Genomic DNA, 26,445 nt, shown 5'->3' with positions numbered 1-26,445 from the left:
TTCTTTGTGCTTTGAAACGATTCAAACTTGCAGAAGAGTTGCAAGATTATTACAAATAGAGTAACTCCTGAATATCCCTTCACCCAGATTCAACCACGACTGGTTGGTGTTTTGGCTTATCTGCTTTATCATGGGTTCTAGCTATCTCTCTCCCTTCCCCTCCCCTTCCTCTCCTCCCCTCCATCCACACCCACCCAGATCCCTCCCTAGCCCCTCCCCACTCCCTCTTCCTCTCTCCTTATACAGTTTTCCTGGAACCACTTCTGAGCGGACCATGGACATCTCCTTTTATCCCTAAATATGTCATTATGTATCTTCCGAGAACAAGGACATTCTCTTCTATGACCACAGCACAATGATCAATCTCTGGTAGTTTCACACTGATTCAACAGTATTACCTATGACAAAGTCCACACTCAAATATTGCCAATGGTGCAAATGCCTAGGTTTTCAAGCACCAATTGGAAGGCTCCCTCCTCAACTACACAAAGGACTGACAGTATCTGAGCAGACCTGGCTTACTCCCTTGCTTTTCACGGGACCTTTCCTACAGGACTCCAAGCAGAAGGAAATTACTTTTACTCCTTCCTCTATGATTTAATGGAGCTCTCTGACACCTATTGCTGCTGCAACATTTAACCTGACCTCTCCATGATAAGATCTGGTCCTATTTCCTTTTGTTCCAGTCACTGAATATCTCTTGATAAAAATATTTTCTCGTAAAATTCAGTGGCACCACCTTCCCTACCCTCTCGATTAGAACCTGCTCAAATCCCAGGGACCCTTCTGCTCAGCACCTCTCTTGACATCTTCAACAGAAAGCAGTATTTCTCAACCATTTTATCATTTTTAGACAATTTTTCCCAAAGATATATATCCATAGCTTATAAATAGCACCCCCAATGAAATTAATATAAGAGATACATTTATGTACTGTATCTGTCTCTGTCCTTTATACATAAAAAAAAAAATAAATAAATAAGATATTTTCAGCATCACCACCTCAGGAACCAAATTTTTTATTGCTCTGTTGAGAATGCATGGTGTAAAGTCACTCACAACCTAGGCTGGGGGTAAAAAGGACAAACAGCAAGGTATGACCCACATGACAAGAGATCACACTCCAGTTCAGCTCAGGATCCTAGGCTGGGCCAGGTCTAAACAAAGACCCAAAACCTCTCATTGGCCTTTCTACAGACTTAGTCTAGGGTCCACCCTGGCCCCACGATAAGCTCAGAATATTATGGAAGACTTTGCATATTCAAATCTACAGTGGAAGCCTTAAGGGATACAGATAAATCCAGTAAAAAGGAGGTGGATGAGAGCTTGAATCGTCTAATGACTCCTTCCTCAGGAAAATTAAATTTAAAAGTAGGGCAGTCTGTAAAAGAATGCCGATTCAGGGGAAAACCTGAATACATAAGACTTAGCATGAGCAGGAATCATGCTTTCTTTCTAGACCACAGCTCCAAAATTATAAAATAAAATTTAAAAAAATCAGTCTGAACACAGAAGAACTGAACATCAACAAACTGGGTCTAATAGACATTTCGAGAACAGTTCTCCAAAGACAACAGAACACACATTCCTCTCAAGTATACCTGGAACATAGGTCATAAGACATGACAAAATGAAAAGAAAGGAAACAATAAGAAACACGTTCTCTGACCACAAGAGAAATGAGTAACTGAAAGATAACAGGAAAATCTCCAAATGCTCAGAAATTAACATACCTCTCAAATAGTTCATGACCCAAAGACAAAGAATCAATGGAAGTCAGAAAATCTTTTGAACTGAACCAAAATGAAAAAATAACATATCAAAATTCACGAGGGCAACTAAAGCAGTGCTCAGAGGGAAATTTATAGCATTAAATGTTTACATTAGAAAAGAAGAAATGACAATTTAAGCTTCGGTAGTAACAAAAAAGGAAGAAAGGAAGAAACTGAACATAAAAAGCAGAGGAATAAAAAATATTAGAGCAGAAATTGATTACCTTGAAAACAAAAATAATCAAGACCATCAATGAAACAAAAAAAGCTGGTTCTTAATAAGATCAAGATCAATAAATTGATAAACCTCTTATCTAGTAAGACTAAAAGGACAAAAAGAAAGAAGACACAAATTACCAATATCAGAAAAAAGAATGAGGGAATATCACTAGAAGCCTCAAATATCTTGAAAGGGTAATAAGGGAATACTTCAGGGAACTCTACCATAAATTCGACGATTTATAAGAAATGGGCCGATTCCTCAAAAAGTATGAACTATCAAAACACACCCAAGATGAAACAGAGAGGCTGAATAGCTTTGCAAGTATTAAAGAAGTTGACTTTGTAGTTAAAAACCTTTCCAAAAAGAAATCTCCAGGCCAGATGGTTTCCCTGGTGATTTCTACCAAATATTTAAAGAAATAACACCCACTCTGCACAATTTCTTCCAAAAAATAGTAACAGGAGGGACCCTGCCCAACGCATTTTAAGGCCAGCACTACCCCGATACCAAAACTAGACAAACAATATAAGGAGAGTATAAGCAAGGCACATGGGTGGCTCAGTTGGTGAAGCATCCAACTCTTGATTTCGGCTCAGGTGATGATCTCAAGATTTGTGGCATGGAGCCCTATGTCAGGCTCTGCACTGGCAGCATGGAGCCGGCTTGGGATTCTCTCTCTCCCTTTCTCTCTACCCTTCCCCTGCTCATGGTGTGCATACACTCTCTCTCAAATAAATAAACTTTTAAAAGAAAACTGCAAGCCAATAGGTTTCATCAACATAGATGCAAAAATCCTTAACAAAATATTAGCAGATTGAATCCAGCAACATAAAAAAAAAACAAAAAAAAAAAACAAAAAACAGAATATACCATAACCAAAGTAAGGTTTATCCCAGGGGAGCAAGGCTGTTTCAAAATTCAAAAACCAATCAGTGTAATCTATCACAGTAATTGTGGAAAGCAGCATCGGTATAAGACCACATGGTAAACACTTCCATCCCTGCTGGCTACAAATCTGTGTCTCAGCCACTCAACTTTGTCACCGTAGGTAGAGTGAAAACAGACATAGACATCATGGAAGCAAATGCGCATGAGGCATGTTTCAATAACGCCGTATTTACAAAAACGAGCAGCAGAGCCCTTTATAACAAAAACATTCAACAAACTAGAAATAGAAGAAAACTCCTGCAACATAACAAAGGTCATTTCTGACAAGTCCACAGCTAACTTCCCATTTAGGGGTGAAAGACTGAAACCTTTCCTTTTAAGATCAGGAACAAGGCAAGGATGCCCACTCCTGCCCCTTTTATTCCGCAGAGCATGAGAAGTCCTACGCAGAGCAATCACACTAGAAAAAAGAAAGAAAAGGCACCCAAACTGGAAAAGGAGAAGTATAATTATCTGTTTGTAAATGACACGGCCATATGTATAGAAACCCCTAAATAGTCCACAAAAAAAAAAAAAAAAACCTGTTAGAATATACAAATTTAGCAAAGTTACAGGATGCAAAATCAACACGTAAAAATCATTTTTGCCTCTATACGCTAGAAATGAACAATCCCAAAAGCAAATCAAGAAGACAATTCCAAAACATAAGCAGTATTCTCTTGGACATCAGTCTTAGCAATATATTTAATAAATACATCTCCTCAGGTAAGGAAAACAAAAGCAAAACCAAACTATCAGGATAAACTAAAATAAACATTTTTATACAGCAAAGGGCACCATCAACAAAACAAAGAAAGCAACCTGGTAAATAGGAGAAGATATTTGCAAATGATATATCTAGTAAGGGATTAATATCCAAAATACATAAAGAACTTATATAATAACACCAAAAAAAAAACACCCAAATACTCCAATTAAAAAATGGACAGAGGACCTGAACAGATATTTTTTCTTTTTTTTTTTTTTTAAGTTTATTTATTTTGAAAGAGAGAGAGAGAGAGAGAGACAGAGTGTGCACATGAGAAGCAGGTAGAGAGGGAGAGAGACAGGGAGGGTTCACACGGTCAGTGCAGAACTTGATACAGGGTTCAAACTCACAAACCATGAAATCATGACCTGAGCTGAAGTCAGACACTTACCCAACTGAGCCACCCAGGCGCCCCCAGCCATTTTTTCAAAGAAGACATACAGATGGCCAACAGATACATGAAAGGATGCTCAACATCACTCATCATTAGGGAAATGCAAATCAAAACCACAATGAGATATCACCTCAGACCAGTCGTAATGGCTAGTATTAAAAAGACAAGAAATAACAAGTGTTGGCAAGGATGTGGAAAAAAGGAATCCCTTGCTCACTGTTGATGGGAATGGAAACTGGTACAACTGCTGTGGAAAATAGTATGGAGGTTTCTCAAAAAATTAGAAAATGCTATACAATCCAATAATTCCACTGTTGGATATTTACCAAAAAACCAAAAACACGAATTTGAAAAGATACGTGAACCCCTACGCTGACTGCAGCATTATTTATAATAGCCAAGATATAGAAACAACCCAAGTGTCCACTGATGGATGGATAAAGCAGGTATAGCACACACACACACACACACACACACACACACTCACTCACAGAGGAATATTACTCGACCATAAAAGAAAGAAGGAGATCTTCCCATTTGCAATAATATGGATGCTCCTAGAGGGTATTATGGTAACTGAAATAAGTCAGAGACAAATACCATATGACTTCATTTACATGTGGAATCTAAAAAAAATGAAACAAATGAACAAACAAAAAAAGAGACTCCTATATACAGAGAACAAACTGGTGGTTGCCAGAGGGACAGGGGTCAGGGGGATAAGGTGAAATAAATGGTGGAGATTAAGAGGGTCAAATTCCCAATAAGTAAGTCATGGAGATGAAAAGTACAGCATAAGGAATACAGTCAGCAATACTGTAATGACGTTGTGTGGGGACAGATGGTTAATTGCACTTACTGTGGTGAGCACAGCATAATGTATAAAATTGTTGAATCACTATGCTGTGCACCTGAAAGTAATATAACACTGTATATCATCTATACTTAAATAAATTTTTTAAATATTTATTTATTTTTGAGAGACAGAAAGAAAGAGGGCTATGAGGGGGCAGGGTACAGAGAGAGAGGGGGCTCTGGACAGAGGGCCCAAAATGGGCTCTGCACTGATAACAACGAGCCCGTTGTGGAACTTGAACTCAGAAGCCGTGAGAATATAACCTGAGCCAAAATCAGACGCTTAACCGATTGAGGCACCTAGGTGCCCCAATAATAATGTTTTAAAAAAGAAAACAATCCCATTTACGATAGCATCAAAAAGAACACAATACTTAGAAATAAACCTAACCTGGGGCACCTGGGTGGCTCAGTCGGTTGAGCATCCGACTTCGGCTCAGGTCATGATCTCACGGTCTGTGAGTTCGAGCCCCGTGTGGGGCTCTGTGCTGACAGCTCAGAGCCTGGAGCCTGCTTCAGATTCTGTTTCCTTCTCTCTCTGCCCCTCCCCCACTCGCGCTTTGTCTCACTCTGTTTCTCAAAAATAAATAAATGTAAAAAAAGAAATAAACCTAACCAGGGGCACCTGGGTGGCTTAGTCATTTGACCATCCAACTCCTGATTTCAGTTCAGGTCATGGTTTGTGAATTCCAGCCCCACATTGGGCTCTGCCCTTGAGATTCTCTCTCTCTTTCTCTCTCTCTGCCCCTCCCCTGCTCACTCTTGCACTCTATCAAAATAAACATTTTAAAAAAAGAAAGAAACCTAACCAAAGAAGTGAAAGACTTGTACACTAAAAACTACAATTTCTGAAAGAAATTAAGGAAGACACAAAGAAATGGGAAGCCATTCCGTGTGTCTTTCGAGCTGAAGACTTAATACTGTTAGGATGTCCATACTTCCCAAAGCGATCTATAGATTCAGTGCAATCCCTATCAAATTCCCAGTGACATTTTTTTTAAAGAAACAGAAAAATTCTTGGGGCGCCTGGGTGGCTCAGTTCACCGTCCAACACTGGCTCAGGTCATGACCTTGCAGTCCGTGAGTTCAAGCCCCACATCAGGCTCTGTGCCGACAGCTCAGAGACTGGATCCTGCTTCGGATTCTGTGTCTCCCTCTCTCTCTGTCCCTCCCCTGCCAAAAATAAACATTTTTAAAATTAAAAAAAAAAAGAAATATAAAAACTCATCCCAAATTCATATGGAATTCCAAGGAACCTAAGTAGCCAAAACAATTGTGAAAAGAAGACCAAACTTGAAGGACTCACACGTCCTGAATTCAACACATATCACAAAGCTACAGTAATCAAAACGCTACCGTGCCGGCATAAAGACAGACAAGTAGACCAATGAAACAGAACAGAGAGCCCATGATCTTTGGCAAGAATAGCAAAAATACTTAACAGGAGAAGGACAAACGGTGTTGGGAAAACTGGATGTCCACATGCCAAAGAGGTAAAGCAGGCCCTTAATTTACACCGTGTACAAAAATGGACTCAAGGGGCGCCTGGGTGGCTCAGTCGGTTAAGCATCGACTTCAGCTCAGGTCATGATCTCACGGTTCATGGGTTCGAGCCCCGCATCGGGCTCTGTGCTATCAGCTCGGAGCCTGGAGCCTGCTTCGGATTCTGTGTCTCCTTCTATCTCGCCTTCCCCGCCCCCCCCCCACACTCTGTCTCTCTCTGTCTCAAAAATAAATAAAAAACATTAATTAAAAAAACAAAAACAAAAATGGGACTCAAAATGGATTAAATATTTAAATGTAAGACCTAGGGGCGCTTGGTTGGCCCAGTCAGAACAGCATACGACTCTTGATCTAAGGGTTGTGAGTTTGAGCCCCAAAACAGGCATGGAGAAGGGGGAGGGGGAGGGGGAGGGGGAGGGGGAGAGGGAGGGGAGGGAAGGGGAGAGGGAGGAATGAAAGATGGAAGGGAGAGAGGGAGAGAGAGAAAGAAAGAGAGAAAGAAAAGAAAGAAAGAAAGAAAAAGAAATTTAAGACCTAAAACTTTAACACTCCTAGAAGAAAACACAAAAGAAAACTTCCTGATACAGGTCTTGGCAATAATTCCTTAGATGATACACCAGAAGCAGGAAACAAAAGCAAAAATAGACTAATGGGACTACATCAAATTTTAAAAGTTGTGTTTACAAAGTGAAAGGCAACCTATGAAATAGGAGAGAGCCTGCTTGCAACTCCCCCTTCTCTTCTCTCTCCGCTCCTCCCCTGCTCTTGCGCTGTCTCTCTCAAAAATAAATAAACTTAAAAAAAAAAAAAAGAGTTAAGCTGTGCTTCTGTGGCATATACACCATGCCCTGTGAGATGATTTAAGACAAATCAAACGAACCCTGCCCATCCGGACCCAGGGCAAGAAAACACTTCCCAGCTCTGGGTAGGAGTGTGGATTGCTCATGCTGCTCCATTTTTGTTTTATTTCTTTAATTTTTTTTTTTTGATGTTTATTTATTTCTGAGACAGAGAGAGACAGAGCATGAACAGGGTAGGGTCAGAGAGAGGGAAACACAGAATCCAAAGCGGACTCCAGGCTCTGAGCTGTCGGCACAGAGCCCGATGCGGGGCTCGAACTCACAGACTGCGAGATTGTGACCTGAGCCGAAGTCGCTCAACCGAGCCACCCAGGCGGCCCTATTTTTGTATTATTTTTTAAAACCTACACAGTGTTGGGGCGCCTGGGTGGCTCAGTCAGTTAAGCGTCCGGCTTCCGCTCAGGTCACGATCTCGCAGTTCTTGAGTTCTAGCCCCGCGTGGGGCTCTGTGCTGACAGCTGGGAGGCCCAGAGCCTGCTTTGGATTCTGTGTCTCCCTCTCTCTCTGCCTCTCCCCTGCTCACACTGTCTCTCTCTCAAAAATAATAAATGAACATTTTCAAAAATTCGCATAGTGCTTATTAATATGTGCCACACACTGGCCCTCGCCCTTTACAAATATTGACTCATTTCACTTAATCCCCATGGCGACCCTACAAGGTAAGTTTTCTCATTAGCCAAATTTCACAAATGAAGAAACAAAGGCATGGGGGGGACTAAGATTACTCAGTGCCGGAGCCTTCCATCTCTGCTCACTGATGAAGGCGAGGCTCCCCCGCTGTCCTCGGCGTACCGTCCTAGCAGGCAATGACTGTGGACAGGAGTGGGACGGAGTGGGAATAAAACCCCATCCACGTGGCAAACCGGATGGCCTTCCCAACCCCCTGACAGCCAGGCTTCTCCTTACTTTGCTCTTGACTTTCTCTTACTGCAAAATTCAGAGAGGCTGCAATGAAAATGTTATCGGGATCCGGTTTATGAGTTCTCGCCACCCCCGTGACTCTATGACAAGAGAGGAACATCTGGTCCTTTCTGAGTAGCCCATCTGTAGCACCTCCCAGGAAGGACATTCCATGTGCTACCACCCCGCCTGGTCAGTGTGAAAGCTCACACTGCTGGGGCTCCATGCACAGCACACATCTGATCTAGAAAAGCACCGAGAAGTGACAAATGGGGCCTTGTTTTTTTAAAAAAGAGAGCAAGGGGCACCTGGGTGGCTCAGTCAATAAAGCGTCTGACCTCGGCTCAGGTCGCCATCTCGCGGTCCGTGAGTTCGAGCCCCGCGTCGGGCTCCATGCCCACGGCTCGGACCCTGGAGCCTGCTTCGGATTCTGTGTCTCCCTCCCTCTCTGCCCCTCCCCCGCTCACACTCTGCCTCTCCCTCAAAACTGAATAAACGTTTAAAACAATTGTTTTTAATAAAAATTAAAATAAAATAAAAAGAGAGATCATTTTCAGTCTTACAGTCTTCACCTGTAGGGCCACCCAGGTACACAGAGGCTGCCCCTAGTACTGGCCTGACGCCACATAAAATTTCCCAAGCCACATTCGCTTCATCCTCTCTATTCAACAAATGTTCTACAAGCAATTTTAAAACAAGTGTCACTACAATTCTCGATACCAGAATTACATGAGAGAGTTGTAGGCTTAAAAATCCATATAGGGGCGCCTGGATGGCTCAGTCGGTTGAGCGTCCGATTTCGGCTCAGGTCACGATCTCGAGGTCCGCGAGTTCGAGCCCCGTGTCGGGCTCTGTGCTGACAGCTCAGAGCCTGGAGCCTGTTTCCAATTCTGTGTCTCCCTCTCTCTGACCCTCCCCCATTCATGCTCTGTCTCTCTCTGTCTCAAAAATAAATAAACGTTGAAAAAAGTTTTTTTAAAAATCCACATAAATGATAGTTCATTCTAATTTCCCTGTGTTGGAGTGACAAGGAACAAGCAACATGTTTCCCACCTCATCGCGTTTACAGATGACAAAACTGGCTGACGTTCAGATAAGATAAAACAACTAAACAGGGATCAAAACCCAAATCTCCCACACCTTTGGTTTAGGGCGTTTTCATAAGCTGCAAATATGCCGGCGTTACCTAGTTTAATCGACACCTGCTCACAGACACTAACAAATTCAATCAACGTCATCATAGTTAATAGTCTAAGAATCATTTTCACACTACGTCACACATCTTCCAAACTGGTCGGGAATTAGCCTTACGGAACGGATGCCCCGATGGCCACTTCAGAAGACTAGCATTAAGACAGACTGGACTCGTTAGCTATGTTAATTATTAGATATATGCTACATTCAGCCAGGAAGTATATACTTCATGCCTCACAGCCTTTTTTTTAACACACCAAATGAGTTTTTGTTAACTTTTTAATCTATTTTCAAATTTCCACAAAAATTACAAGAATAATACAAAGATTTATTACTAAAGAACTACCCGGGGCACCCAGGGGGTTCAGTCGGTTGAGCGTCCGACTGAGGCTCAGGTCATGATCTCATGGTGCATGAGTTCGAGCCCTGCATTGGGCTCTGTGCTGACAGCTCAGAGCCTGGAACCTGCTTTGGATTCTGTGTCTCCCTCTCTCTCTCTGCCCCTCCCCTGCTCATGTTCTGTCTTTCTCTCTCTCTCAAAAATGAGTAAATGTTAAAAAATTTTTTTATTACTAAAGAACTATCAACGTTTTACCACAACATTATACCCCTGTGGTAGATACATATATGTGTATATCTGTATACATGTTTCTGGAGCCACTTGAGAGTAAGTTATCAACATAAGGTCCCTCTGCCCCTAAAAACTTCAGTGCACAAAGACTAAAGTCAAGTAATTTACATGGATACGCTACTATTCTCTACAGACCTGATAGAAATTTTCCAAGTGTCATAATCATATCTGTAGGAAAATAAAATATCAGATCACAAGTTACATTAAGTTGTTTAAAAATCTCCATTTTGTATATAATGAAAGCAATTTAAAGTTTCAAACTAAACACACACACACACACACACACACACACACAAAGCAAAAATGAAGAAGGAAATAAACAAAACGAAAAACACTAAAAATACCAATAAGTACGACAATGCTGGAAAGGAAAAGGAAGCGAGGCTTTACATAAACAGAAATTCAGACAATTCCACGACACGAATAACTGCGCCCTGGCCTCGTCCAAGCGAGGTCACTCTTCGCTTTGGTTCAAAAACACTTCTTCATCCAGACTCAAAGTTGATTTCACAGACACAAGTGTGGTCCTCTTTCTTTAATGCAAAGATTTTCTGAAGTACCTTTAGGCCTACCCCATAAAAATGGCCTATCTTCTTATTCAATGTGAGAAAACACGGGGGGGTGTGGGCTACGACTTAACCCTCTGTTCCTGAGTCTCAGCTGACTCTGAAGGAATCATGAAAACTGACCTCTGACCAAAAAAACGTCACAGGAAACTCTGAATTTTAGTTAATTCGTTAATTTAGTTAATAGTTTAACACCTCCAAGAGCGTTAAAACGCACTTTAGGCCAACGTGGCAACTGCAGACTTCTCATAAAAAAGAAAGAGACTCATACCAGCCAGGCTCATAAAAATTTTGCTAGTCCAAAGAGCAACATAAACGTGAGCTGCTATATAAGAAACGCGTTTCAGTGCTCTCTCAACAGTGCTTACGAGCACAAAGTGGATTCTGCCCCGTTCAACGTGTTAGGGACCGAGCCACTAAGTCGGTCAGCCGGAATACGCACATAGGAAAGTTCTGTGCTATGCGGTTAGCCAAGGGGTCGGGAGGCCCATTTTTAAGGTATCAGTGGGGCGCCTGGGTGGCGCAGTCGGTTAAGCGTCCGACTTCAGCCAGGTCACGATCTCGCGGTCCGTGAGTTCGAGCGCCGCGTCAGGCTCTGGGCTGATGGCTCAGAGCCTGGAGCCTGTTTCCGATTCTGTGTCTCCCTCTCTCTCTGCCCCTCCCCTGTTCATGCTCTGTCTCTCTCTGTCCCCCCCCCCCCCCAAAAAAAGGTATTAGTAATAGGGTGGAACTCAGATACACAAGAATCTGAAAAGCAAAGTGTGTTCAAAAACATGTGACCACTCTGAGCTTAATGAATTGCGAGGCCTCTGTGGAAACCAAGATCTCATCTGCCAGTTCTCACACAGAGTCAAAGGGCCAAGGAGCCCCCTCAGCCAGCCCTAAAAAGCCCAGATGAAGAAGGGACGGTACAAGAAAGGAAAGTCATTACTAAGGAGGATTCTGAAGGCTCTAAACACAGCCCTGAAATAGTGATGCTTTGTGACCAGGGAAAAGACCACCAGACATCAACTACTCACACAAAGAGATTCTGCCCCTGAGAGGGACGCAAAACCACTAATTAAAACCCGGGGCCCCTTCTTTGGGAAGGCCGCAGCAGGAGAGAGAAAGAGTGAGGGATAAAACAGAATAATGACTATCTTGCAGGGAAATGAGCTGGTACAGGTCTACCCTGAGGCAAAGCCCTCCGTGATCTCATCTGTGAAATGAGGGGGTAGAAGATCGCCAAGCTCTTTCCAGAGTGTGATAGAAAGAAAACACCCTTTGGTGTCAGACACGCTGTGGCTCCACAACTTACCAACTGTGCCACTTACGTTCTATGCCTCGGTTTCTCCACCTGGAAAATGGAGATTCTACCCGCATATTCTCCCTATCGTGGAAAATTCCAGAGGTTGGCAGCCCAAGATTTGTGAGGTGGCTCTGAGCAACAAAATCCTCAGAGGCTAATAAGTCTCTCCAGTCTGGATGGCCTTCACTTCAGCCACCTCAAGCCTTAAGATGGCTGCAGGATTCCAGCCACCACGTCTGCATTCCAGTTGCGGCCATATGTCTGTATTCCAAGAACAAAGGAAAAAGAAGGAAGGGTACAAAGAAGGTTCTAGGAAACCTTTGTGATAACTCTGCTCATGTCTAGAACAGAATCACACAGCCATCCCTAGCTGTGAGGGAGAGGAGGGGTGCAAACTACAGTTTTATCTAGGACAACTACGTATCCAGCTACAAACTGGGGTTCCGTGACTATAGAAGAAGCAAAGAATGGACAGATCTGCAATACCCCCACCTCACTTTAAGGACTAAACTGGATAATATATGTAAAGTCTGATGATTCCCGGACTCACAAACTTATTCCTTCCCTGTCTGGTAACACTGAGAGCGGATGATGGGTCTCAGCAGCTTAAGAGGTTCCTCCTGCGGTAGCCCTTAATGCCGGGCCTCTGGCCACACCCCACATACAACCTGCACTGCAGCCCAACAAACCCATCTCCCCCTTTCACGGTTCTAAACCTTTGTACTCACAAAGCCTCCTTCCAGGGAAGCCTTCCCCCTCACCCCGCCTCCTGTCTGCATGATGGATCGCTCCTCAACATGCCAGGTCTTGCTCACCTGCCCCTCCTCCCTCCACCCCCAGGTAGAGCCCGTGCTCTCACTCCCAGGTGCTTCCCTTATGGGAGCGCTCACCGTCCCGTATCGAAACAGCAGCCACTTCTAGTGAGTGCCGGTCCCTGTCCTGAGCCCTGCACACACAGCTTCGCAGCCAATCCCAACAACCCTATGACGAAGACTCTGTATCACCCCCGTTTTACAGATAAAGAAACAGAGGCCCAGAGAGGTTAACCAGCTTGCCCGAAGTTACGCTGGGAGGAAACACCCGAGGCAGGATTCGAGCCCAGGGCGCTGGACCACAAACCTGTACTCAGCCACCACTCTAGACTGCCTCTACTACTAGACGGAGGGGTCTAGATGTCATCTTAGAGCCGGGATGATCAAACTACATCCCACAGGCTAACTCCGGCCCTCCGCCTGTTTTCACAAACAAAGTTTTGTTGGAGCACAGGGGTACCCACTTGTTTACCCTGGGAGGGCTGCAGGGTTGCCATGGAGACTCGAGATAGGCCAGGATGCCCAAAATATTAACTACCTGGCCCCTCTACAGAAAAAGTTGGCTCAACCTTGTTTTAGGCTGTCAGCTCCTCAAGACATGGCCTGTGTGCGTTGCTCCTGTGTCCTCGGCATCCCGCGTGGCATTGCATTTGGCATAGGCACAAGAGGCGCTCAACAAACACGTGGGGTGTGAATACCCCACCAGCAAAGAGGAGCGCGTCGGGGGGCTGAGGCTGCCGGCTCACTCGGGACTTGGAAAGTTTCCCAATTCTGTCCAGATACTATGTAACAACCAAAAGGCCCGGGAAAACTGTCGCAGGGCTTTGGTTGTGTTGTTAGTGGCTCGCCATGCCTCTGACGGAGGGACCCCTGGAGGCCAGTTGAGGGCCGTCTGTATCCATCAGCAAACCCACTCAACTCCCCTGAACAAGTAGCCCAGGCCGACCCCTGGGGCCCACCCGCCTGTGGGAGAATGTGGGTTCGACTGCTTCCTAGGCGGGGTCCCCTCTCACCCGCCCACCTCCGCTGGGAGGTCACTGACCTGACTTTGCAGATGAATGCCGAACACATCCTGGAAAAGAGGTGTTAAAAACTGATATTGGTTGCCTTTCAACTGGTTACATTTTCATCAAAACATTCATAGGAAAAGGAGCGCCTGGGTGGCTCGGCGGGTTAACCGTTTTCGGCTCTGGTCACGAACTCACAGTTGGTGAGTTTGAGCCCCGCGGTGAGCTCTGCACTGGCAACGTGGAGCCTGCTTGGGATTCTTTCTCTGCCCCCCTCCCCCTCTTGTGTTTGCTCTCTCTCTCTCTCTCTCTCTCTCTCTCTCTCTCAAAATAAATAAATAAACGTTAATAAAAACACATTTATAGGAAGGGACCAAACCACATACAACAGAAATAGCCCTCTAAAAACGACAGCAAAACGTGAAAAAGTTATTCAAGGCTCAAATGCCTCCTCTGACCTTCAAAGAACAGGCTTGCAACAAGACTGTATAATGTTTCCTAATTTTATCGTAATTATTGATGTCACTGCACGAGACACAAATAAAGCACTTTCCTTCTGGGCTGTGACCATATTCGATCCAGCCTGGGTTATCAAAAATCACATTCTGGATGGTTTTCTCTTTAATTCTGTCTTGGCCTGGCCCCAAATCACATCAGACAGGAGCCAGGCAGAGCTACAAAAAGCCTCCCACATTTCCGGCACAATCGTTTCAAGCCTCCTTTCGGGACACAAAAGCCGTATCTCTTCTCTTTCCCAGAGTTTTTAAACAACGGTCCAACTCGAGCAGACTCTTGAGGAACCACAGGCTAAAAGCAGCAAATGGAGACAGTTAGCCACTTTGCAAATCAAGTAACTTGTCACCTAGGTCCTCATGCAGGAGGAAGGGTTAAGAAACACCTGCCTATTTGCTAAGGTTGGGTCTAAAATGACCACTAACTTGGCCCCTCGGTTCCACAAAGTTACCCACTGGTCTAAAACATAGGACTTCCGGGGCGCCTGGGTGGCCCAGTAGGTTAGGCATCCGACTTCAGGCGTCTGATTTCAGCTGGGGTCATGATCTCGCAGTTCATGGGTTCGTGCCCCACATCGGGCTCTCTGCTGGCAGCTCAGAGCCTGGAGCCTGCTTCCGATCCTGTGTCTCCCTCTCTCTCTGCCCCTCCCCTGCTCATACTGCCCCCCCCCCCCACCTCTCTCTCTCTCTCTCTCAAAAATAAACATTAATTTTTTTTTTTTAAATAGAAGACTCCCAAGTAGACACATTTCTGCTGAGGCCCCTACTGTGTGCCACCCGCTGTGCCGGGCCTGCTGTCTGTAGCAGCCTCACAGCAATACTCCAAGGTTAATATCATTTCACAGATGAGGAAAACAGGGCCCAAACAGTCAAGTGACCTGCCAAGGTCATGCAGCTAAAAAGAGGCCAAGCCGGAAAGGCAGGGAAGTCTGACCATGTCACCAGCCTGTGCACCTGCACACTGCCTCCCTCCGAAACTGGCTGGCATTGGGGGCAGTCCACTCAGGTACATAGTGCTGATGGGGAAATCGCTCAGCCACTCTGGAAAACCCTTAGGGAGTTTCTACATGCGCGTATCCTACGACCCTGAGATCCCGATCCCCAAGCATGTACCCAAAAGAGATAAAAGCATGTGTCCACGCAAAATCTTATACACAGGGACGCCTCGGTGACTCAGTCGGTTAAGCGTCCGCCTTGGGCTTAGGTCATGATCTCAACGTTCATCAGTTCGAACCCTGCATCGGGCTTGATGCTGACGGCACGGAGCCCGCTTTGAATTTGGATCCTCTGTCCCCCTGTCTCTCTGCCCCTCCCCCACTTGCTCGCGCGCTCTCTCTCTCTTTCTCTCTCAAAAATAAACATTTTTTAAAAACCCTTTAAATGATAAAAATAATAAAAAGTAAAAAACTTATACACAAATAACAGCTTTATTGATAACAGCTAAAAAAAACTGGAAACCCAAATGTCCACCTACAAGTGAATGGATAAACCGTGGCATATCCACAGGATGTAATATTACACAACAACAACAACAAAATTATAATCTACGGATAGATGCAGCAACACCCAGAATCTCAGAACATGAGGCTGACTGAAATAAACCAGACTCCAGAAAGGATCTCCTATATGGGTCCACCTATACGAAAACCCAAGAACAGACGAAACTAATTCATGGTGATAGAAATCAGAAACAGAATGCAGGGGACGGGGAACTGACTGGCAAGAACAAGGAAATCTGGGGTGGGGGGAGGGGTAGAACCGGGGGAATCCGAGAACGTTCTGTACTTTTTAAAGGAGTGGCTACATGGAGTAAACAATTGCCAAAATTCAGCAAACAGAACGCCTGAGACCTGTGCGCTTTATTGTATTTAATTATACCTTTAAAAAAAAAAAAGTCCTCAGGCTAATGAGTCCGTCATTCAGATGACAAAACAGAAAACATGAATTATTACACGTATACTTCCAAACTGATTGCTCAAGGGTATTTAAAGAAACCCCAAAGAAAGTCTGATTTGCCCATGAAAGCAAATTAAGTTTACTCACTGGCTCTAGAAAGAATTTCCCTCACAATAAGGCCCACCACCTTGCATTTGCCCAAGGGGTCTGTCTAGTAGACAGAGATGAATGAGTCCAGCAACCCTGCCTAACCAGCCCACTTTCAGTCAGGACAGCAACCCTTTCAGGACAGAGATGGCTGTCCCCATGGCAACCAGTGAAGGTGGGAAAGGTGGAGGGGAAGGGAGCCAGCGGATTAAGAACCACTTTAGAATAATGACTGTATGGAGGCTGCGAGTGCCATACCCCTACCCCCCCCCCCCCCAGGTCCGAGTCCTAATTCCTGGAACCCGGGAATGTCACCTTACAGGGCAGGCAGCAGATATGACTAATTTAAGGGTTTTTAAATGGGGAGATTGTCCCGGAATGTCTCGGTGGGCCCTAAATGCAATCCCTAGGGGTCCTTCTAAGACGGGTACAGAGGGAGACTTGATACAGAGGAGATGCAATGGGAAGACGGAGGCAAAAATTGGGCTGAGGCAGGTACCAGCCAAGGAACGCCAACAACCACCAGAAGCTGGAGGAAGCAAGAAATTAACTTTCCCTTGGAGCGTCTGGTGAAAGCCTGGGCCTGCCAAGACCTTGATTTGGGCCCAGGGAAACCTATTTCAGACTCTAGCCTCTAGAACCATGAGAACATAAATGTCTGTTGTTGGGAACTACCAAGTTTACTGTCATTTGTTCTAACAAAACTAACACAGACCGGGAGCCTAAAATGCAGTATTGTTTCTGCCAGATATCTACACTCCTCCGATATCACTTCAAACTTTTAAGAAGTAATCGAATTAATAAACGTTTTTCTTCTCTTTTTTTTTTTAATTTTTTTTAACATTTATTTATTTTTGAGAGGCAGAGAGAGGCAGAGCATGAGCAGGGGAAGGGAAGGGAGAGAGTTATCGGCACAGAGCCCAACGCGGGGCTCAAACTCACAAACTGTGAGATCACGACCTGAGCTGAAGTCGGACGCTTAACTAACTGAGCCACCCAGGCGCCCCCTTTTTTTTTCATTTTTTTTAATGCTTATCTACTTTTGAGAGAGAGAGGAGAGAGGGACAGAGAGAAGGAGATACAGAATCTGAAGCAGGCTCCAGGCTCTGAGCTGTCAGCACAGAGCCTGATGCGGGGCTTGAACCCACAAACTCTGGGTCAGGTCAGATCATGACCTGAGCCGAAGTCAGACGCTTAACCCACTGAGCCACCCAGGTGCCCCCAAGTTTTTCTTTTCTTGAAAGAAAACATCAGAGAATATCCTTATTACCATGGGGTAAGCAAAGATTTCCTAAATAGCACTCAAAAAGAACTCATCATAAAAGGGGAAAATTTTTTATATGTGACTATGCTAAAATTTAAAATTTGTGCATACCAAGAGATGACGTGGCAAACCACGAGTGACAATGCCTGCTTTCTCTGTTTGCAGTGCCCGTATCCGCGTGCACATAACCCATCGGCGAACTCCTATCCAGAATCTATAAAGAACTCTCTTTCACAAGTTAATATGAAAAAGCAGATGTCCCACGATACAAACAGCGAAGGACTTAAGTAACACCTGACAAAACGTGAAATCCAGATGGCCAACAGGCACACAAAAAGATGCTAACCTTCATTAGTCATCAAGGAAAGGCAAATCCAAACCACAATCAGATGCCACCCATCGGGTTGGCTAAAATGCAAACAGACAACATCGAGTATAGATGAGGCTGTGGGGCACCCAGAACCCTGAAGCGCTCCTGGCGGGAATATTAACAGATCCAACCACTAGGACAAAACTCTCTTCATGAGCTGGACAGTTGGAAATACTGTTGCGTAACCCAGTATTTCACTCCTAGGTATACACGCACAGAAATGCGTATGTATGTTCCACAGAACTCACGGCAGTGCTTTCGTAAGGGCCCCAAACTGGGAAAAACTCAAAAGTTTATGAGAAGCGTCCACGTATTCAGTATATTCATACGATGGAATACAGCAGTGCACACAGACAACGATTAGACCCAGCACCACAGAGGGGGCTCAGGAACGTGATGTTAAGAGAAGAAGCCTGGAACAATACATCACGCTGTTCGATAGGAAATTCAAGAAGAGGCCTACCTCATGTAAGGTGCTGGACATCAACAGCGGGCGACCGTGAGGGACGGCGGGAGGGGACTGGCCGCTGTTTCTTGATCTGGATACGGTCCGCTTATGAAAATGCGTTGAACTATGACGCGTGTGAGTTACGCACTTTTCTGAACGTACGTTACACTTCAAGTTTACCCCCCAAAACTAGTTATTCCGAGATTATGGGAAAAGCTTTTTTCCCCCCTCAATATAACTTTTTCAAACTGCAAAATGGACGCAAGCTGACCTCGGGAGAAAATAAATAAATAAAGGAAAAAAGAGAAGAACAAATAATATCCCCCACGACCCCACCAGCCAAGGAAAACCATGGTAACCATTTGGCGTAAATCTCCTCAAATACACACACATTTTAAAGAGAGAGGAGGAGAGCACATCCTACAGGGAGTGGTTAACACAGGCAGGTGCTCCATAAATATTCTGAACCATACGTGAATAAATCACATTAGATGCTATTTTGTAACCTGGGCAACCACCTCTTTATTGTTGCCGTCCACGAAGAAATCCAGTGTCCCCAAAGGATCTGAGTGTGCAAACTCACACTCTGGCAAACCAGCCAGCAAGGTGTGGGAATACTTTCTAAGTTACATGTGGGCAAGAACATAAAACCCAGAGCCGTGATTTTTTAACCCTGGTAATCACCAACTGCCTCTAAAATTTGTGGAGTACTCAAAAAGCATTCATTTTAATTCAGTACGGTTTTAAAAGTTAATACATGCTCCCTCCTTGACTTTTTTAAATTTTTTTTTTCAACGTTTATTTATTTTTGGGACAGGGAGAGACAGAGCATGAATGGGGGAGGGGCAGAGAGAGAGGGAGACACAGAATCGGAAACAGGCTCCAGGCTCTGAGCCATCAGCCCAGAGCCTGACGCGGGGCTCGAACTCACGCGAGATCACGCGAGATCTCGCGAGATCGTGACCTGAGCTGAAGTCGGACGCTTAACCGACTGCGCCACCCAGGCGCCCCTCAACGTTTATTTATTTTTGGGACAGAGAGAGACAGAGCATGAACGGGGGAGGGTCAGAGAGAGAGGGAGACACAGAATCGGAAACAGGCTCCAGGCTCTGAGCCATCAGCCCAGAGCCCGACGCGGGGCTCGAACTCACAGACCGCGAGATCGTGACCTGGCTGAAGTCGGACGCTTAACCGACTGCGCCACCCAGGCGCCCCCAGGACTTTTTTAAATGAGTCAAGCAGCCCCCGAGCCCTGGGAAATCAGGGCCAGAGCCTAAAAACTGCATTCTCAAAGCAGGGCATTCATGCAGATCAAGTCGAAAGCAGGTCCTGGATACCTGGCCACTGAAGGCCCACATTAGCTGGGCAGCCGTGGGCCCTAAGTCAAGGTGGACATTTCACAAGGTAAGTCAGACTCCCTGACCCTGAAGACGAAGACTGATGGTCGCAGAGGGCGGGGCAAATGACACACATATCAACTCGAGGACAAGGCTATAAACAGGTAGAGAACCAAGAAATAACAATAATAGTAGCTATGTAAATACAAGTTAATCCTGCTTTCATTCCTCTTTCATTCTCTCTCTTATTTACTCAATCATATCTACTGACCCCTTATGATATCCCAGACCCCGTCCTAGACACTGGAGATACAGCAGTGAACATGGCAGACGAAACTATTCTCTGTCCTCAGGGAGTTGACATCTTGTGCAGGGGGACAAGAGTAAAATATTGAGTGTGTCAGAGGGTGGTGGCGATGGAGAAAAATAAAGCAGGGGAGGGAGATAGGGACTCGAGGCTGGAGGAGGAGAGCAAGTCACTTGCTGTAGAGATGCAAATATTTGCTGGGTTCCAAGTTTTAAAAGGATCCTTTCAAAACATATCCTCTCCAAAGAACTCTGGCATAATTATGTTAATGGGAGCCCCAGGGTAACCACAGGATTCAGAAAATAAACCAAGAACTTTATGAACCAGAAAGGGTCCATTTAAGACGGGCAAATTGAAGATCCAATAATAGCTACCACTTCTCCAGATCTTGTTCTGCACCTTTCTCAGCTGCTTATAGACCAGTCTCCTCAATTAATTTTCACACTGAACGGATGAGAAGGGTAACATCTTTTCTCTCTTTAACAGATGAGAAAACGGAAGCCGAGAGTAATTAAGAAACCGGCCCAAGGTGACACGTGTGCTAAACGTTGATGTCCGGGTTCGGCCCAGAGTCCACACTCCCCTTACGTTCCAAATAAAACGTCCACTGCTCACCTGGGGTTTTCTTTGCCTGATACTTACCTTCCTTATCCTGCTCAAGACTTAACCTTTAATATTTTACTGAGTTCTCACAACCGCACCCATCACACTCACACACACACACACACACACACACACACACACACACACACACACAAATTGGAGGCCGGTTTCATATTTGCAACGTCTTCTTTTCTCTTGATAACGAAAAGTAAATGACGATCAAGACCCTCAAATGTTGAAATACCACTTCCTAGACCCAATTAGAAATTATTTTCCCGGGGCGCCCGGGTGGCTCAGTTGGCGAAGCATCTGACTCTTGGTCATGATCTCACGGTCCGTAGGTTCGAGCCCCACATCAGGCTCTGCACTCATAGGGCAGAGCCTGCTCGGGATTCTCTCTCCCCCCCTCTCTCTGCCCTCCACCACCTGCATTCTCTCTCTCTCTCTCAAAAACAAATAAGTAAACATTAAAAAACAAAGAAAAAGAAATTATGTTCTCAAACATTTGATATTCCCAGCAAACCCAAAATAGTTCCATCTGGGTTGGAGACTAAAATTAGCCTTCGTGCCGGCAAAGGAAGAGTTCATACGGCCAATTTCTTACAAACTAAAAACGAGTTCCCCAAAGGTAACTCCTGGCTGCCCCCCATCCTCCCCACAAGCATGAGGGTCCCCTGTGACCCTCATCTCCATAAAAGACGCCTCCACCTCAACATCCCAGGCTCTCAGAGCTATAAACACAAGCGTCCTCCTTGGCCCCTCTTTCTCTCACCTCATCCAACCCATGGGCAGCTTCTATCCTCCCCACTCCGAATCTGTACCTTCTTTCCACTTTCCTTGTCCCCCAAGTGCAAGCCCCCAGCATCTCTGGCCTAGACCACCGTGAGGAGCTCCCAGCTGGCCTGTTTACCGATAGGACCCTGTGAAATTCTCCTCTCCAAAGAGTACCCGGAGTGAACTTTTTAAAGCACGAATCAGACCGTGTCACCTCTCGGCCTAAAATCCTTCTGGACAACCAGAACGCAGCCTTAAATTCTTCCCCTGGACTACAAGGCACCGTGCGGCCTGGCACCAGCCTGCCTCACCAAGCTTTTGGGCTTCAACTCTCTCCCTGGTTCACTCTGTGCGAAAACCAAAAGACTAGCGAAAACACAGGGCTTGAGATTAAAATGTGAATAGGGGTGCCTGGGTGGCGGCTGACTTCGGCTCAGGTCCTGATCTCACAGTTTGTGGGTTCAAGCCCAGCATCGGGCTGTGTGCTGACAGCTCAGAGCCTGGAGCCTGCTTTGGATTCTGTGTCTCCCTCCCCTGCTCATGCTCTGTCTCTGTCTCTGTCTCTGTCTCTCTCTCTCTCTCAAAAGCAAATAAACATTAAAAAAAAATAATAAAAGAAAGAAAAAAGTACTGCAGAAGAACATGCCATGAGATAGATCTAAAAGTGAAGGTAACTTGAATCAAGCTGCCCACTGTTTGTACCAAGGCATTCCCCTGGGCCAGGGAGCTAGGGACTTGTACTTTTTAATTCTGAGTCTCCTCCCCTACTTCATGTGCAGATGCCTGTGCGTTTTGCACACTGAAATAGCTCCAGCTCTTAGAAAAGTGCCTGGCACATAGTAGTTCCTCAATAAAATAGTCTCCGAGTAAATACATTCATGAACACATGAATATAGTGTCAAAGTTTCTCTCTTTCTCCTCTCTCCCTTCTTACTGTTCCAGACCTCCCCTTGACAAGGGAGAAATGTGCAACCACTGAGTCTCCACAAATCCTCTCCAGACCACTAATGGACCTTTGGCAACAGCTGAGAGAACACGGATGTGGGGAACACAGACCTGAACACGGAGACATGAACCACTAGAAAGAGATAATGCTTTTGGAGTCAGTGGTAAACTCACAGTCTACTATGCTAAGAATAAACACTGACGGCATAGACCACACTAAACAAACTCAGCAAAGATGAGGTCTCACCCATTACACAGTACATTTCACCTATGAAGCCTGCAATCATGTAAATATTATTATTATTACTATATTTATTATTAATTTTGCCTCTTCTCAATCTGGCAAAACCTACATACCCCAGTGGATTTAAGATCATACAAAAGCATGAGTTACTCCAATTCCTACTAAATCCGCCGGAAAGAACAAATCCTTTAATATGCATTGCAGGTAAAGTACCATCCCCAGTGAAATGACTGTAATCCAGGGTAAAATCTCTGTTGGCCTCATAAGCTACTTGGGGGTTGGGGGGGGGGCAGAGCATTAAAAGGGACTGCCCAACACACAAACCAGATGCTGTCACCAACAAGGCACAATTACCAAGAACTGAAATCGGATTGAATCATCTCCTCTCTCATCCTACACACACTACCTATTCCTTTGCAGCTTTCAAAACCTGAAGGGGAAAAGAGGCAAGAGCAGACACCAGGGCTATTTTGAGAAATAAGAGGACTCAAAAGTTAAAAGCACAACTTCCACTGACAGAGTAGCAGATCTCCCAGGAAACCCAGGTGACTCAGAAAGTTCTCTGATAGAAACAAGTCAGTTTCCATATTTAGGAAGTGGTCTTCCTCCCTGTTGAGTTTCATGTGAATAACTGCCCGGTCAAAGTTTCAGCTGGAAGCCACCTGAACATTTTCCATCCCATGTGCAGGCAAAGAGGACCAAGTAATCCAGTCTAACCAGCAGAGAGAAGCAAGAGTTCCCAGGGTGGGATTCAAACTTCACAAGCATCCTGAAAAATCCCAAGACCTAAGATCCAAGGGCCACAGACGGCAGGACAAAAGATCTCATCCACAACGTCTATCTCCCTCTGGCTTGTTTTTGAAAAACAAAGTAAAAAAAAAAAAAAAGTAAACAGCAGCACCACATCTGCTCCTTCCAAGTCCCCCTCACTATCCTCTGCATTGTGCCCCACATACCATCATCAACACAAGTGAGCTGGGGGCCCTTCCCTTAACCCCCCCATCCTCCCACGTGGCCAGACTGGGTTTCCCAACAGTGAGGGCAGAGTGAGAAGGGAACTTCAAAAGGCACCTAAATGGGCGGGGGTTAATAACAATAGCTTACAAAACAAACCATCCATTTCCAAAGGGGAGAGGGTGCTCAAAAAAAAAAAAAAGAAGGAAAGAAATAACTAAGCATCTGTTGCAGAGATTGGAGGTCTCAAACCACCCACTGGGCAGGAGGTAGCGCGCACTCCGGAAGGCACCGAGAATAAGTGGTAGGTGTTTGGTGATGGTGGTGGTTTTAAACACTAAAGTTTTAAACGAACTATGTTACGGAGAGAATTGTTGTGATGGGACCAGGGGTATTAACGCTTTTTCCTGCAGGCATACAGCACGCCCCCTCTGCCTCTCTTCCTCAGCCATTCTTCAGGAGTGCGGGAAACCGCTAGCAGGCAGGGCCCTGGGACCAGTGCGCCCCTCTTTTGCTACTCCAGTCCCTGCAGGTGCCAGGGCCGAAGAAAACCGGGTCTCTCGCCTCCCTCTCCGCCACTGCGGTGCGGTCCTGGGGTGGGGTCACGGCCTGCCCCATCCCGGGCACCCCACCTGGAAAGGAGCTGGGACGCAGGAAGGGCACTCGGAGAGGCAGCACCCGATCGGCCGGTGGCACAGTGGCGCGCGCGCGCGCACACGCACACACACACACACACACACACACACACACACACACACACACAGCTGAGCGGCGCGAAGGGAGGGGCGCGCGGTGGCGCTGGCGGCGGGCGCGTTACCTGTTCTGCCAGCCCTGGAGGAGGTTGGTGTATTTGCTGAGCACGCCTTCGAGCGCCGGCTCCCTCCTGCGGCCGCCTCCTCCCGACGGACTGGCGGCCACCGAGCCCGGGCTGCTGCGGCTGCCCCCGCCGCCGAGCCCGGCTACCGCCGACCGGCTGGAGACCCCCCGGCCGGCCAGGGAGCAGGACGGCGAGGAGCCAGCCGAGGTGGCGCGGCTGCTGCTGCGGCTGCTGCTGTTGCTGCCCCCGCCGCCGTCTGCGCCTTGGGCCGCCCTCTCCATGGTCCGTGCGCGCCCGGAACGCGAGTGCCCGCCGCGGTGGCGGCCGCGGCGCTGGGGCTCCCGGCGCGGCGGCGGCGGCAGCTGCTGCTGCTATAGCTCCGGGCGCCCGGGCCGCGCGTGGCTGCTCCAAATCCCCGGGAAATGCCTGACTCATACAGGAGGAAGAGGAGGAGGCGAAGGAGAGCTGGGAAGGAAGCCAACGGGGCTGGATGCAGCTGCGGCCGCCCCTCCTCCTGCCGCGGCCCTGGCCCCGGCCCCTCCCTCCGTACTAGTTTCCTCGGCAAGTTCGGAGCGGGTGGCCGGTTCGGCGAGCCCTCCTGTGGTTCCTCTTCCTCTTCTTTCGGGTCCTGGCGGCCGCTCGGGGCCGGGGGCGCTGCCGGGCGCCGAGCCGCAGGGTGGGTACGCCCTGTCACCCTCGCGTTCCTTCTGCCGCCCCCTCTCGGATCCGAAGGGGCGAAAGGGAATCTCCGCGCGTTCCTCCCCACCCCCAACCCACCTCGGGACCTGGAGGGAGGGGCGGGGGGCGGCCCCACCCACCCGATCCACCCGGATATTGACCCGCCCGGCCTAACGCGGGCACCAGCGCGCAGTCCCTCTCTCTGCCTTCCTCGCCGAGCCCGGGCCAGACACACGCACGCAGCAACCTGGGAATGAGCCTTACAGGCAGAGCGAAGTTAATAGGGCAGGAACGTCTTCCAGGCTCTCCTGCATGCCTGGTAGGGGACAGGTGATTCTGTCCCCAAGGTAAGCTTGCCCGGGGTATTTTCACGCTGCAGAGTTACGGTAAATGCATCATGGACACCAGGGAAAGAACTGGAGTGGGGCAAAAAAACTCTAAGGTTCCTCCAAGTGCCTCCTTACATTGAGTGCCCCGGGCGCTTCACTTGCCTCACCCTAATCCGCACACTGATGGACACATAAATCTGGCAAGTCAAAACTAGCGATTTGATTTCCCAGAGGGAAATCAACCGATATTTACAATCACAGTGAAGTATGTATTCTCTGTGGTCGCTGTAACTTCTTCCCTGCACCCCCACCCTAAGATACACTGAGCTGCAACTTGGTCTCTAAATCTAAAATCGTTGCTGTTTTGCAAAAGTAGAGGAGTCGCACTTTCTCCACCGTACTAATAATTTCTGTGAGTATAAATATCCAATGCAATCTGGAAGTTTCTAAAATTACCTAGAAAAATGGCTCTGAGGAGCTCAGGCACCGCGCGCGCGCGCGCGCGCGCACACACACACAACAAAAACAAAGGGTGATTGATAGGCAATCCCGGTTCAAAGGATCTACAAACCCATAAAACAGATAAATAATTCAATAGTTAAAAAAAATTACTGAGTGAAATAGAGTCAGCTCTCATGGGGGCAGTTCCCCAAACCTGCCCCCTCTCTAGCTTCATATCCTTCCAGAAAGGTGGTTTACCTCTAGAAATCTTCATGGAGAAGCTTCTGAGGCTGATGAGAAGTAGTTGTGCCCTGAATAAATTACAATTCCAGGTGCCTATACAGAGAAAGAAGGAAGAAAGAAAGAGAGAGAGGAAGGAAGGAAGGAAGGAAGGAAGGAAGGAAGGAAGGAAGGAAGGAAGAAAGAATCCAACTCTTGATTTCTGCTCAGGTCGTGATCTCATGGTTGGTGGCATCAATCCCCATGTCCCCATGTTGGGCTCTGTGCTGACAACACGGAGCCTGCTTAGGATTCTCTCTCCCTCTCTCTGCCCCTCCCGCACTCGTGCTCTTTCTTTCTCAAAATAAAGAAGTAAACTTAAAAAAAATAATAAAGAAAAGACCACCCCCCCCCGGGGGGGCCGCCGGCCCCCGCCGGGAGGGGGGGGGGGGGGGAAAA

General features: G+C 46.6%; 1 protein-coding gene across 4 annotated transcripts in view; it reads right to left on the bottom strand.

The window, feature by feature from the left end:
- OSBPL10 (oxysterol binding protein like 10) overlaps positions 1 to 24,924 on the bottom strand; it is a 313,330-nt gene extending 288,406 nt beyond the window's left edge. For all 4 annotated transcript variants that reach the window (XM_040479982.1, XM_040479984.1, XM_040479985.1 and 1 more), the window contains exon 1: positions 24,320 to 24,924. In XM_040479982.1, the coding sequence (XP_040335916.1) occupies positions 24,320 to 24,600 (281 nt within the window). In that variant the 5' untranslated portion in view covers positions 24,601 to 24,924. The remainder of the gene's footprint in view (positions 1 to 24,319) is intronic.
- Positions 24,925 to 26,445: the final 1,521 nt, after the last annotated feature.

The sequence above is a fragment of the Herpailurus yagouaroundi genome, unplaced genomic scaffold (genome assembly GCF_014898765.1).
Source record: "Herpailurus yagouaroundi ecotype Mexico unplaced genomic scaffold, PumYag 159, whole genome shotgun sequence".
Lineage (NCBI taxonomy): Eukaryota > Metazoa > Chordata > Mammalia > Carnivora > Felidae > Herpailurus > Herpailurus yagouaroundi.
The sequence above is the reverse complement of the archived record's forward strand: the minus strand, read 5'-3'. Positions and strand labels throughout refer to the sequence as shown.